This window comes from Xiphophorus maculatus, chromosome 9 (genome assembly GCF_002775205.1).
Source record: "Xiphophorus maculatus strain JP 163 A chromosome 9, X_maculatus-5.0-male, whole genome shotgun sequence".
In the NCBI taxonomy this organism is placed as follows: Eukaryota; Metazoa; Chordata; class Actinopteri; order Cyprinodontiformes; family Poeciliidae; genus Xiphophorus; species Xiphophorus maculatus.
Window position 1 is genome coordinate 13,526,576 of NC_036451.1, and position 14,548 is coordinate 13,541,123.

General features: G+C 35.9%; 3 protein-coding genes across 3 annotated transcripts; 2 read left to right on the top strand and 1 right to left on the bottom strand.

The window, feature by feature from the left end:
* Positions 1–395: 395 nt before the first annotated feature.
* LOC102230976 (uricase-like) lies at positions 396–3,997 on the bottom strand. Its single transcript, XM_005800486.3, has 8 exons — positions 3,842–3,997; positions 3,196–3,408; positions 2,453–2,569; positions 1,736–1,814; positions 1,251–1,437; positions 1,010–1,133; positions 731–814; positions 396–660 (listed from the first exon to the last, which is right to left on the bottom strand). Exons 1-8 carry the CDS (start codon positions 3,860–3,862, stop codon positions 586–588), a joined length of 900 nt encoding a protein of 299 aa, XP_005800543.1. The 5' UTR covers positions 3,863–3,997; the 3' UTR covers positions 396–585.
* Positions 3,998–5,457: 1,460 nt separating this feature from the next.
* Positions 5,458–10,757, top strand: LOC102220326 (deoxyribonuclease-2-beta-like). Its single transcript, XM_005800531.3, has 6 exons — positions 5,458–5,726; positions 5,854–6,028; positions 6,444–6,522; positions 7,148–7,309; positions 8,871–9,068; positions 9,361–10,757. The coding sequence occupies exons 1-6, from the start codon at positions 5,617–5,619 to the stop codon at positions 9,693–9,695; spliced, it is 1,059 nt and encodes a 352-aa protein (XP_005800588.1). The 5' UTR covers positions 5,458–5,616; the 3' UTR covers positions 9,696–10,757.
* A 228-nt stretch (positions 10,758–10,985) lies between these two features.
* LOC102220591 (deoxyribonuclease-2-alpha-like) lies at positions 10,986–14,334 on the top strand. Its single transcript, XM_005800532.2, has 7 exons — positions 10,986–11,086; positions 11,989–12,083; positions 12,168–12,330; positions 12,415–12,496; positions 12,587–12,745; positions 12,831–13,022; positions 13,147–14,334. Exons 1-7 carry the CDS (start codon positions 11,075–11,077, stop codon positions 13,515–13,517), a joined length of 1,074 nt encoding a protein of 357 aa, XP_005800589.1. The 5' UTR covers positions 10,986–11,074; the 3' UTR covers positions 13,518–14,334.
* The last annotated feature ends 214 nt before the right edge of the window (positions 14,335–14,548 follow it).

Consider the following 14,548-nt stretch of genomic DNA (forward strand, 5'->3'; position numbering starts at 1 on the left):
GTTCTGTTTTTTTTTTTTTGTTTTTTTTGCTGTGTTTTACTGACATTTAGCAGACTGATGAGACTGCTAAAACTGAGCTAATAACAGAGATGTTGTGAAGGAACCCTAGGGATGTCATCAAACTTTTTTTTTTTACCAGAAAATGTGTTTAAAAATAAGCTTCTTAAAATTATTAATCAGAGAAATGTGCACTTAAACACAAAAGAAAATTGTAAAAACATGTCTGTAGACTCCCTGGTAAAAGCAAAACAACTAGGTTTTTTCACCAATTGTACTAAATATAGTCATAATTACGTTTCTCTATGCATGTAATTCATGTCACGTATTACTTCTTCAGAGAACAGCCAAAGAGACCTTGATGCAAAACATTGTTGCAAATCAAAAGAAATTCCCAGTGAAAGTGGCTGTACTTATTTTTTATTTTTCATATGTTTTTGGCTGGTCATTGTTACACATTCAGAGTCAGAAGCAAATGTATTTACATCTTAAGGGACATTGTTGGATATATCATCAGATTTTCTATTAGTTGGATCAACAGGTTGATACTGAAACCAGCAGCAGTGTCTTCAGGTTGGGCTTTCCTTTTTAAAGTCTGGCTCTCTGCTTACGACACACTGTTCCTGTGATGTTTCCAGAGGGATTATCCAGAGGAAGAAACACCTGATTGAAAACAAAAAGATATGTTATCAATCAAATAAGGTTTGATATTGTAAGCAATGATAGTATTTACCTCATCTTTGTTGTTTAGACCCATTTTTGTCATGTCTATGGTGAAGTAATGCTGGTTGGGCATGACAATCTCGATTTCCTCCACCTAAGAAGAGCATTTCTTGTGTTCAATTTTATGCTACATATTGTTTCTGGTAAGGTCCCACACATAAGAATATTTTGAAAACAAAACCCACTTCATACACTAATCATGTGTATCTTAAATTATGCAAGACAGTTACAACAGATTGCACAGCCATTAGTGTCTGAATAAACTTATTTGTTGAAGTGAAGGGCTCACCTCAGGAACCCTGTCCAGGGCCAGAACTTGTGTTTCATAAAGGGTCTTTTGCACAGATGGTGAAAACTCTCCTCGACCGTAGGGGCCAGCAAATTTCTCAATAATTGTTTCTCTCACACACTTCCTACAAATGACAGAGGTTTCCTTTTAGGATTTATCTTTTTGAGTTGAAAAATCATCTTTGTTATGTGTTTTTCCCTGCACTTCCAGATTGATCCCACACAAAAACTAAGATAATTACCATGCAGCATCAAAGTCAACGTTCTGGACCTTGTTGTAGCGCCACCTAGAGTAAACGGTGGTGCAGAAAACCCTGTCCTTGGTGTCTTGCAGTGTTGTGAAACGATCTCGGAAAAAGCCCTCAAAGCCAGACTGAGTGGTTTTTAGCACCTTCATGTCCTTCACTCCACTGTGAACCACTGGAATACCTGTGTGCAGAACAGAGTTGGTGAGAAAGCACAAAACATTTTAGATGTTTTGATGGAAATGGAGTTTGTCCCAAGCATTTGTAAGAACGAATAATAGCTGTAGATACACATCAACAGTTTCACAAGAGGTAAAATAATAATATACCAGACCTAATAGATCATTGTATCTATTTTGTGTCATTATCCATGCTAACAAAGTTGACTCAAGATATAAAAAGAGATGTCTCCGACCTTAGCCACCAAAACACTAAGCACCTTTAAATAAAAACACACATGCAAACATATTTTCAATGATTACCGTTGAGGTTCTGTTCAACATCACAGAAGCGACAAGCCTCTGGGCTGTAGATGAAAGCATGAACATGTCCAACACCGTTCTGGAAAAAGAAAAAGAGAGTGATTGTGTCTAAAAATTGGCGCTTTAATCTTAATTATTTGAATACTTCAGAGGTTGGTACAGTGGAAACAAGATTTTTTTTCAAATCTTGTGTGACATTTTTTCTGGATTACTCAACCAAAACACAAATAGATATTTTCAAAAGAGCAAAATGAAAACGGTACTTAAACTTGCACACACTTGAACTAATACTGTTTTGAAGCAGCTTTCAAGGTTTGTTGATGGGAGACCAGTGTCACACATCTCTACAGATGTTTGATTTAGCTGAGGGATACAAATCCAGCTGAATATCATTGCAAGTTAATCAGATTCAATTGATGGGGGAGAACTCAGGCTGACTGGATGCTGAAAATTAATCAGAAGGTACCCCAACAAAGTATTAGTGAAAAGGTGTGTACACATTTTTTAATTTATCTTTTTTACACAACTGCATAAAATATTTGTCACAGTATAGATGCAAAACATTTTACATAATGAAAAACCTGGATTTTAACAGGGGTAATTAGACTTTTGAGAGTTATTGTACTTTTTTAATTGTGATGCTAGTAAAATAGCAGCCAGAAAACAAGCTAAAACTTAGATTTTGTCCAGGTCGAGGGACTGGATTATGGGTTTTACCTTCTCCAGTCTTCTCCAGGGCGCCTCCTCCATGTAAACCTTGGCCCTCAGCACATGGTTGAAAGAGGTCAGGAAATGATGGCAGAGATCCAGGGAAAATTGCTCAATAGTATTTACCTTAACAAATAGAAAAAAAAAGAGTCTGAATAGTTAGTTTTATCTCCAACAGGAGACATAAAATGCATACAAAGTGAAGCTGAAAAGCTGCTATTATCACAATATAGCTTAGTGGAGGACAGAAAAATTGTGGATTTATAGGTTCATTGACTATGACAGTGATTATCATTTTTATCTTCACTGAAATTTTTATTTATTCACTGTGAAGCAGTCAGCCTTTAAAAAGAGAAATCTCTCTTCTTCAGATTTCTGCTTAGCTGCACAAAACCACCAAAAAAACATTACAAAGAATAATCTCCCCTTTGGATGGAGTAAACCCAACATGCATCTCACTTGCAGAATACCCTTCACCATGACCTAAGGTATTCGGTGACTCTCCCTTCAACATTTTAAACATGAGTTCTTTAACGTTCCTAATAACACATATTCTGCTAATGGCAAGAAAATTAGATAAGCAGTATAATCTGCATGAAGGTTGACTATAAACCGCAGCCTCTCAGAAATCAAGCCAAAATCAAGAAAATATAATTTTTAACATAGCAGAAATGTAATTTAGAAGCTATTTTGAAAATCTGCGAGTTTATATCTTGAAATGTATTGAGAAGTACAGTGAAGCTGTAACTCACCCCTTTGATTTTGGCCAGGGCGTGGACAGTGTTCTTGATGGTGTCGGTGGGAATGATGTCTGAGTTGTCTCCGGTCAGATAGTCCTTGCGTGACTTGAGTGTTATCTCCACGTTAGCCTTCAGCTCAATAAGGTAGTGGTGGCTCCCCTGTCTCTTGATGACCATCACCCTCACTGCATTCTTGCCGTAGCCTGTCCGCACAAACTCCACATTCTGCATTAATGGAACAGACTTGATATTTTCATCCAAATCTGGAAATATACAATGCTAACTGTCTCATTCTCATTCTATTTAATGTCCAACCTGATTATTTTCCATCTTAAAGCTTTAATTTGTGCCTAAATTGTAGACTTGTTTGTGGAGATATTGCCAAAGTTTGCACCTTACTTTTGCGCATTGACAAATTTATTTGCATTTCTTATGTTTTTGTAAGGTTGTAACTGTACCGTAATACATTTCTCGACTATAAAAGTTTGACATTGCTTCATAGGTCTAAAAGTTGCAGGTTATGGTTTAACCTTGTGGTCACTGACCCCAAACATGATTTTACCTTCACTGTTAAAATTGTTTATTTTTACACTAAGAGAATAATTACGTTATGTAATTTACAAAAATAAGTCCTATTTTCCTTCTCTGAAATGATTACCTGATTTCCAGCGTATGCCATGTTGCTTTGTTCTCTTCCACCTGCTGAGTTTCTGACCTTGTCTGACTCCAAACCCTGCAAAAAAAACCCTCTTTCCAATATAGGTACGTTTTGTTGAAGGGGTGTTACCTTCTTTGTACTCACACTATTGGGAGTTCTAAATGGATTTTGTCATATTTTACATGTGCGCAATTGCACACACACCCCGTCACCCTTGCACATAGAGGCTCCCTTATTTTGTATTGATCTCCTTATTTCCTAACTGAACTTTCCTCTCTGTTATGTGCAGTGGCTTATCTGGGTGGGCTAGCTGCCTGCTAGCTGACATCCTTCCATCCAGACTGCAACGTAGTGGTTTTGCTGCAAACCCCATATTCTGATGTTGTGTAGATTATAAGAGGTAAAACCTGAAGCAGTAACTTCAATGTAATGGAGATTACCTCTATTGTTTGTCCATAGCGGTTGTCTGTTACCATGGAGACAGTACACAGGCTGGAGAAGAGGCTTTGCTGACCAAGAAGCTACACTGACTTTTTTATTATTATTATTAAATTAATCTTAATTATTGTGCATTAACTCCTAAATGAAGACCTTTTTTATTATTATTTTTCTTTGAATATGCGATTACCTTTTACTCTCATCACATGTTGGTAATGATCTTTGTAATGGCATTTTTACTTATATATATTTAAATATTACTGCTTAAAATATGCTAAAAGATGAATCTTTTTAGATGTGGAGCCAAAAATATATAGTTTTTTTCTGAAACAATAATGATTTAAAAAAAAGTTCAATTTTTATAGTACTTTAGTTTAAGTGAAGTGTAAATTATACAATAAATGTGGAAACTTTACTATTCTAACAATGTTGCACCTGTTAGCTCTGTGATTCCTGAGGCAGGTCACATTTGATGTGGAAAATTATGTTTTACTGTTTCTTTTCTTGGTTGGCTGTATAATTGTGTTTACTGCTTTAAATGTATTGTATTGACAATGTATATTTGCCTTTTCATAGACTAATGTAGTTTTAGAGAGTTGGTAACTTAAATATTATTATGTTGGTTATATTTGAAAATTAGCAACAGCTTCAAAATCTCTGGACAGCACACGATTTGTATCCTGTGTACTAGTACCGCGTTAGAGTGTATGGTACTAATTAAAATGAACTCAGTTCTGCCCCACAACATTTACTTACAGAACTGATTTGTTCACTTTGGCTGTAAGTTGTCTAATTATAAATCAAACACTGAAACTTTCGATAATTGTCTTTGAAAAAGAAACTTTCAGTTCCATATAAGATCTACTGTTGTTTCTCAGCCTCAATAAGTGAAATGAAGGTTAACAACTTTCCCTCAGGTGGGGTCTTTTTTAACCCAATGTTCTGTGCTTCACTAATCAGCAGCCTGGTTGCTAAAAATAAAAGATGATCAGGTGTGAACTGGTCCAACACTTTAAATGTAAAGAACTCTAGTGAAGTTTAATAAAAAAAAAAGAAAAGAAAAGAAGAAGAAAGAAAAACTTTGCTTGGTAGATGTCCCTAAAAAATACTAAACCCATTTCAAAAAACATTTTAAAAACAATTTATTTCCTTACACAGAACTTTCATTTTCCCCTATCATGTGACCGCACCTTATGACTTCCTTTTTTGCATATCGTTGCAGCTGTGCTTTCTTTACTTTCAAAAACTCTGTCATACAGCTCACAGCCTCCAAACAGGCTTCAGACATTTTTTAAAATCCACGTTTAGCCGTGTTATTTTCAACTAGTCTGCCGAGGATGGCCTCTCAACTCGTCCCCTGCTTCCACATTACTGTCGTATTGTTGTGTTTCACAGTTGGCAGAAGTGACATTTCCTGCAGAAACGAAGCTGGTGAAGCTGTTGACTGGTGAGTTGAGGTCACATTTTTCATAATCCTTTTGTTGTGTGGTGGTCGCTGATACTGAGGAACAAAAAGGTGAATAAGATGATCCCCAATATTTTCCTAATCTATGTTTCGATCTGTTTTTTTCCAGGTTTATCATCTACAAACTGCCCAAGTTCAGGATTGGGGAGGTTGGCAGCGGTGTGGAGTACATGTACCTGGACTCAGCAGCTGGTAGCTGGCAGAGGAGTAAATTTATGGTTAACACAACCCAAGGAGCCATGGCCAACACTCTGAATCAACTGTACAAGGGAAAGGTCTACATGGTGAGATCTGCCGGATGTCAGATTGTCAAAGTCCTAGTTGTATGCTGGTGAAATAAGTTTGACACATCAGCTGTATAATCATAAAAAAGGGATAAATATTGATCATCTTTTCCAAAAAGAACACAAGCGTACCTATTTAATCCATCAACAAAAAAATTTATATGCATGAATAAATGTTTATTGTTGATTTTTCAAAACATCCTAAACAATGTCAGAGACAAATGTTTGGAAAAGTGCATTATCTCCTCAAATTCTGTAAAGGGGTATTTGCTGCCTGTTTCCTTCTGTTTCTGTGCCATTTTCATATTGTGTAAAGTAAACACATAAAGTGAAAACACAAGAAAATTTACAAGCTGGCAAGTATGTATTCACAGTACGTACAACACTGTAAGTATTAAACTAGTTTCTCTTTCAGTCAAACAGCTCTGTGTATGCACTCTACAATGATGGTGCACCACACCAGAAATACATACGCACCTATGGACACACTAAAGGTACAGTTAATCCAACATAATTACAGTTATACTTGTTTTGACCATAAAAGTATTTCACAGTGGTTTGGATCTTTGAATATATTCTTCATGTCCTGAAGCATTGTTTTTTTTCTGTGAAAGAACTGAACTTTTTTGACTGCAATGTAAAATGTGCAACATTAAGGAACCTGTAGTGTTTATTTAATTAATTAGCTTCGCTTTATGTTTGTTTTGAGTCTCTGTTTTTGTGAGGGGTTTGTAAATGGTAACACAGTAAAAAAAACAAAAAAAAGTAAATAAATTTAAAAAAAACATTTAAGGCATTGCTACCATAACAGCAGTAGTTAGTAGGAACAATGCACAGCATTTTAGCTTAAACAGAAATACAATATAGTTTATTAACTAGTTTCCTAGTTAACAAACCAGCAGTTCAGCAGTAAAATGTTGTGATTTAGCACTGAAGACAGATCAATGTGAGAGGAAATGTCCAAAGAGCAACAGCCTGATACTGTTTACTCTGACCTCTGTAACACTCTGACACAACTTTGGTGGAAAGGTTTTTGCAGTCTTCGTGCCTGTTTGCATGTGTGTGAGCATAGATGTGCTTTCTTGCTTGCTCAAGTGTGTGCTTTCATGCATCCTGCAGGGGTTCTGCTCTTTGACCATTCTCAAGGTTTCTGGCTGTCCCACACCGTTCCCCATTTCCCCTCGTTCCCTGAGCGAGGCTACCAGTACCCCTCCTCTGGCAAACACAATGGCCAGACTGCCCTGTGTGTGACCTACCAGTATTCGCAGTTTCTCAGTATAGGTGAGTGAGTGCGTCATGAAGCAACCAGTCCTGACTGCTTATAGTGTGTGGGGGCGGGGGGCTGTGTGCCACAAAGTCTGCTGTATAAATTATTAAGCATGTTGACCCTGTTTTTCATAAAAATGAATGTAGAAATAAAACAAGCCAAGATATTCCTTTATTATTTTTTCTCAACCCTTTTTGATATGTTCAGAACTCAAGGCTGCACTGAGTTAAAGCTGGAACAAAGAAAAATGACTTTCTGACTGACTAATCAAACGTACAAATGCCACGTAAATCTCAGATAACCCACCTTTTCCCCAGCCCTTAAATGCAACATCTGCTTTAGGCTTTGTACCAAAAGGTGTGTGCAGCAAATCTATAAACCTGACATGTACAAAAGAAACGTTAAGGAGAGTAACCTAATTATGTGGAATCATTATTAAAAAATTATTTAAAAAATTTATGTACAAATAGAGATACATATTTGTTTTCACTTTTGCTTCATTTCCTTTAGCAGTTATTTTTCTGATTCCACTTCAACTTTTTTCTTCCTTAAAATTGTAGCTATGTTTGTAGAAGTAAATCCTGAAGCCAAATAAAACAGTACCAGCCTCTCAAATACCTTTTTAAAATCTGGTCAACTCTCTTTTTCTGCTGAGAAAACAATCAGTCCAGGCAAAACTTATGTCCACTTATGTGGATTTTTTTTTTTTTTTACCCATCCGTAAAACATAATTTAAGTATGAACAAAATTTAAGTATAATAAATTACAAGATTATATGTTGTGTTTTATAACTATTAGGAGAGGCATATTCAGTGAATGACATGTTTTATTGATGCTTGCTTTTTAAAAGTATATTTTAAAAACAATAACCTTGAGGTATAAAACATACTTTTTATTCAGCCCATTTTTCCTGTATTAAAAGTGTTGTTTTTATTGTTTTAATTTAATAATTTTATTCTAAATCTTCTGTTTACTCTGTGTACAAAATGTCCTCATTATTAAGAGAAACAAAGACTTGAATTGTGTCAAAATTGATTGCGTAATAAATTTATATCTAAGTGAACAAAGTTACAGAAGCAATATCCTAATCCTAATTTATCCTAATTTAACTGTATGACTGCATATTTAAGAATTTACATGCATGCAGAAAACATACTTTTCAGGAAGAGTTTGAACTGCTACTATCACTTCTAGTTCAATTATTAATTTAAATACATGGAAATTAGGGTTTGTAAATGTCATTGATTCAAGTAGTGAAACGTGCACACTTTGGGAATCAAGTTATTGCACCTTTTCTATTTTTTACACGTTCATCCTAACCATTTTGTTTTCGTTTGTTTTCAAGCTGAATTTTACAGGATATATTTCCCATTAAAGAATTTTTAAAAATGTTTAAATTTTGAAAATTCTCAGATTTTCAAGTCTCATAAACCTAGAATTTTAATCAGCGTGAGTACATTTTTGAGTTAGTGTATAAAATTAGGCCTTTATACATTTCAAATCCTATTTACGTTGTGAAAAAGATTGTTCATGCGTAGTTACATCTGTCTATTTTTCCTTTATTTTCTACTGCAGCACAGCAGCTCGTCTATGTTTACCCACGTTTCTACAACTGTTCTGTTCCCACTGCGTTCTCGGCCGACCTGCCGCAGCTCCTCCAGCTGTGTGAGGGCTCCAGACCACCACTGACCGCCAACAAGGGAGTAAAGGCACTGTTTTCTGTCAGTGGGGACAAATTTGTCAGCTTTGCAAAATCTGAGCACTTTGTAGATGGTAAGGAGTTCTAAGTTTTTACATTTTGATCTTTAGAGATGTAGTTGCTTACTTTGAAGGCCCAGAGTAGTTGGTCTCTTGTTCTCAATGGTTTTCTCGAGATCCCAGGATGATGGTGTATGTGTTAAATGTGATTCCATCCTTCAAATACGTATATGCCATTGTGCATACCACGATAGCATGCATTTAAATACCATGAATAGATAATACATGTTCTTTGACCTGTGTATACTTCTGTAAGATGTGTTTTTATTCTTGATGGACCTGAGTTCTCTATCTGGCCTTCCTTCAGATATCTACACAGGCTGGGTGGCTCAGGTCCTGGGCGCTGATCTTCTGGTGCAGACTTGGCAGACCCAAGGTCGAGAGCTGCCCTCCAACTGCTCACTGCCGAGGCACACCATGAACATCAAGAGGACTGTGCTTCCGCCATCGGTCCAGTTCGAATCTCATTACGACCACTCAAAGTGGTGTGTGTCACAGGCTTATGAGGACCAGGTGGTCTGCCTGGGGGATCTGAACCGGGTCAAGACTCAGATGTTACGTGGCGGAGGGCTGATCTGCTCCTACAATCCTGTGATTTACAAGGCCTTCAGAAAGGCAGTGGACTGGTACATTAGCTGCTAAACAAGACTGAATTATAACTGAGGATTATTCAGTCATAATTCATTTACAATGTACTCAGTTAAACATGAAGTTTACCATTTTAGATTTTAAAAATCTGTCTTATAAGCATCAACTAAATTTATTTTAACTTTTACCTGATAGATTATTTTGATCTTGAATTGAATGGCAAACTCGCAGTGACCTACACAATTATTGGAACACTTAGGTTGTGTACAACAGCCTTAAATAATAGTGGTAGAGATTTGGTAACCCTGTGATTTGAAGAAATCACTCTTTGCTAAAATTTCTACATTTAGTTGCACTTCTAGTTTAAAAGAAAAAAAAACTTTTTAACGTTTTTTTACTACACAGCACAGCAGTGAGCCCTCATCTGATTGGCTCAAAAAAGTTTTTTATTTTTATTTTTGTGGCATTGTCAAACTCTGTTTTCAATTGCAGATGTTGCTGGCACGGGTAACGCAACCAGTCATTAGGTTTAGGGGCCAGTTACTTGTGTTACAGAGAGGCTGGTTGGTTTTGCAAGTTTTAATTATTTTTATAAAGGATACCACCCTCTGGAAACAACTTTTCTGTATCGTTATTTTTGTGTGATGGCGTTTTTTTTAAGGACAAATTGAAACTCCATGACACTGGAACTCGGCCGATGGGTCTGCAAAAAACAAAAACAAATAATTTTTTTTTTTATAATACTGTAAAAACCAGCGTGAAGAAATTAGTTGCGTCATGTAACTGAATCCAGTCTGTCCCCACTCAACATTTGTTTCTATTTTATTTGCGTTAAACAGTGCCTCCTAGTGGTCACAGTGGTAGGACGTAGTAAAGCCGTCATGTTGTTTTGAACATCGAGCTGAGAATTGCATTTCCTCGTCTGCACTGACCATGAATTCAGTTAAACAGTGGAGGCATTTGTGTTTTATTATGTTTTGCTTGAGAAAAACTGAAACAAGCTGCTATTATATGAATTTGTATTTGATACAGCCATTCATATGTCCTCATGAAATAGTTATTTTTTTCAGTTGAGTATCATGTTGAGAAGACAATAAATAAAAACAGCCATCTTTGTGTGCCATCACGGTGTTTTCCAGCTTTCTATCTACATAGTGAATCTGTATGAATGTTCAGAAGATGCTAAGTGTGAGTTGCACTAACACCCTTTGCTCCTACATGTTGAAACAGAATGGAAGTGTCAGCAGGTGTGGAGCAATTCAGATTGTTAAAGGATAAATGTAACAATGTTTCTTTCACTGTTCTGGTTTGAGCAACAAGGAAGCAGCTGAATCATGAAGGCGAGATGTGGGTGTGAGTTTCCTTTTTACGCTGACATGTGACACAGCCGCTTTTTCAAACAGGTTTGTAATCCAGTTTAAAGGCGAGTGAAGATGACAGCACACGTAAGTGATATGTTCGAATATTTTAAAGAGAATAATAACATAAATTAGTTGTTTGAAGTAGAGTAAATACTATCATTTAAGATAAAGAAAAGACCTTTGACACAAAGGATAGTTTTTACTCCATTCCCTTAATATTATTGGACTGTTTGCAAGTTTGGTGAATGAATGAGAGCTCACAAAGTGAAAGTAGTATGATATATATATATATATATATATATATATATATATATATAGATAGATATTCTGAATAGATTTCAACTGTGGGTTTGACTTGTTCTTGTAAAGGGAAGTAGTTGTGTTGCATCACTCATTTCTATTAGTCCAGAAAGTGCCTTTTATAGGAAACCAGTACATGCTTAAAATATTTTAAACCCAAATTTAGGTAATGAGAACAACAATCTTGCATATTTACGAAAGGCTGCTCCATAACTCTTTAAGATAACATATAAACAAAGGAATAACTAGAGAGATTGACTTCTAACATGATGTGGTTAAAGCCTTAGTTATCATTCAGCAGTTGCACTGTGGTATTTATGCAAAACACCCTGCATCGGCTTTTCAATTTATCATCTACTTCATGCCAAGTTTCCAGTTAATCACTCTTATGAATCACCTTGCTGGTGCTAAGATACTATTTTATCATATCAGTCTAAACTGTGTATTTGACTAGTAATTAAATGTTAAAATGACAGGTTTGAGATGCTAAGATTCCACATAATTTGTGTATAAAATCTTGACTATAAGTTTGATCCAGTGTGTGTCTCAAACGTTGTGGTGTCTTCTAAAGAAAACTTCAATGTTACATCTTAGTAAGCAGCTTAATTATCACAACTAACCCTGAGTTTATGTAATCAAGCCCAAGTATTTCCTTTTTGTAATTATGTTTGTTTTAATTGTTTCAGGCTCTAATCGGATTCCTCCTCAGTATTGGACTTCTTTTTAAAGCGTGTTATTCAGATGTGAAGTGCAGGAATGACAGAGGAGAGGCTGTTGACTGGTCAGTGAAGATTTCTGACAATATTCTTACCTCTATTGAGCTTAAACTGAATAAATGATCAACTATTCACATCTTCGCCATTAGGTATATTGTGTATAAACTGCCTAATGTGAAAGATGGTGGAAAGATGTATTTGTACATGGATGAGAGCACCGGTGGGTGGAGACTCAGCAATGAGAAAATCGACAGTAAAACTGGCTTTCTAGCACAAACACTGAAACCTCTTCTTGACTTCTACACCAAAAAGGTGAGATTTTATAAAACAAAAAAAGGTATAAAATCAACTTTGAAAGCACATTGTTTTATTTCTCTATTATTTTTTAATGGTTAGACTGAAGGGTTTGGATACATGCTCTACAATGATCAGCCTCCAAATCCATACTCTGCTCCTTCATCATTCGGTCACAGTAAAGGTGGGTCCAATTCTTTTCGACCAAATTGCACACAAAGTACAGGTAGGCTGTCAAATTAAATCGTTTGCACATTGATTTTATTTCCTTCAGGGGTTGTGATGTTGGATCGCAACTTTGGACTTTGGCTTTCACACAGCACCCCCAAATTTCCAACATATCGCAGTACAGAGTTCTGGCCAAGCAGTGGAAACGCAAATGCTCAAACATTCCTTTGTGTTACTTTTCCCTACCAGCAGTTTAAAGAAATAGGTAAGTTACTGGAGAAGCTTCCTGGAGTTGCACACTAGATAAAAAAAAATATGTACCTTTTAAATTATGCCATTTAAATCCTCAGGACTGCAGCTCATGTACATCCATGCCTATTCATTTGACTCTGAAATTCCAAAAACTTTTCATGAGGAGCTGCGTTGTGTTGCACAGAGAAGCTGCTACCCAAAACAAAAGCCCTGGTTTAGTGTGGAGAGGCTGAAATCAGCAGCAGGGAGCACTTTCACCAGCTTTGCAAAATACACACGATTTAAAGATGGTAAGTTTTGGCACTGATCCACAAAATGTTCTTTTTTTTATTGTTGTTGTTTTTTTTTAATTAAGAAAACTTCTGAAGTTTGTTGTCTAAAACTGATAATGATATATGTTCTGTTACATCCTAGACCTTTACTCTGGTCTCATAGTGAACAAAGTATCTGAAAACCTTTTTGTGAAGAGCTGGGGGAAACTGAGTAAGCCTCTATCCTCCAACTGCAGCTCAAGGCTCAATCATCATGTCTACAACGTGAAGGAAGTGGAGCTGCAGAAGAGGAAGGCCGTCAGTGACACTGTGGATCACTCTAAGTGGAGTGTGACTTCAGACGGTGGCTGGACCTGCATCTCTGATATGAACAGGGAGGTCAGTCAGATGAGCAGAGGAGGAGGAGCAATCTGCACTGAAGATCCACGAGTGGGACAAGCTTTTAGGTCACTGATCTTAGACTATGAACTGTGTAAAACGTCTCATTCTAAGGCTCATAAGAGAGAACTGTAAAGGCTGACAGTCATGAAAATCAACCGCTTTTCACAAATGAGCATTGTCACACCAGGGGGTTTTCTTTTATCCCCTGGTATAGTGACTTGTGTCAAATAGAGACTTAGAAATCACTTAGATTCTAATTTTTACAAGGATGACTTGTTTGTATTTCTGCTTGTGTGAAGAATTTGAAATTGTATTGATGGGAGCCTGAAGAAAGACATAGATTTTACTAAATATAATTTGGGGATAATGACAGGGTACTTATGTATGCTTATTAAGAATTTAATATTTATTAATATATTTATATGAATATGCACGGTTTTGTCTTTTTCTAGTGTATAACAAGCAATAAGATATTTGTACAGTATGTTATAATGTACAGACAAACTGGAGATGAAAGGGAGGACGATTGGATACTTCATCCTGCTACTTCAATTGCAAAAAAAAAAATATATATATCACATATCATGTATCTCATTCAAATGCTGTGTTTAATAAGCTTTTTTCTGTAATGTTGTATAATTTAAAGTCCAAAATTAATTGCAGAACATTAAACATGTTGATCCAAAATAACTCTGCAGAATTAAGAGCAATAATATTAAAGGAAGTATGATATTGACTTTATAATGGAGGACCTACTTTTTTAAAAGTGATTTTGATGTTTTGGGATTGTATTTAAATAATAGTTGCACAGCTGCATTTAGATAAATATGTTATTAACTATTATATGAAAGAGTTTATTTTACAGATCAGAATGATCAGAACTCTTACTTTAAATACATGAATTAAGAGGTTTTTATTGATTGATCATGATTTTCATGTCATAATTATGACTTGAAAACTGACACTATAATTTTGGAACTCAGTATATAATTTTGAAAGTCTGAATTGTGACATTAAAAGTCAAAATTATAAATTTGACAGTCAAATGTGTGACTTTTTAATTTCATCAATATGCCTCAAACTAACTCGGAATTATCACAAATGCGCAAATCAAGTGCGCGTCATTAAAATGTGGCTGTTTTGGATTGTTTATCAGTTGTTCC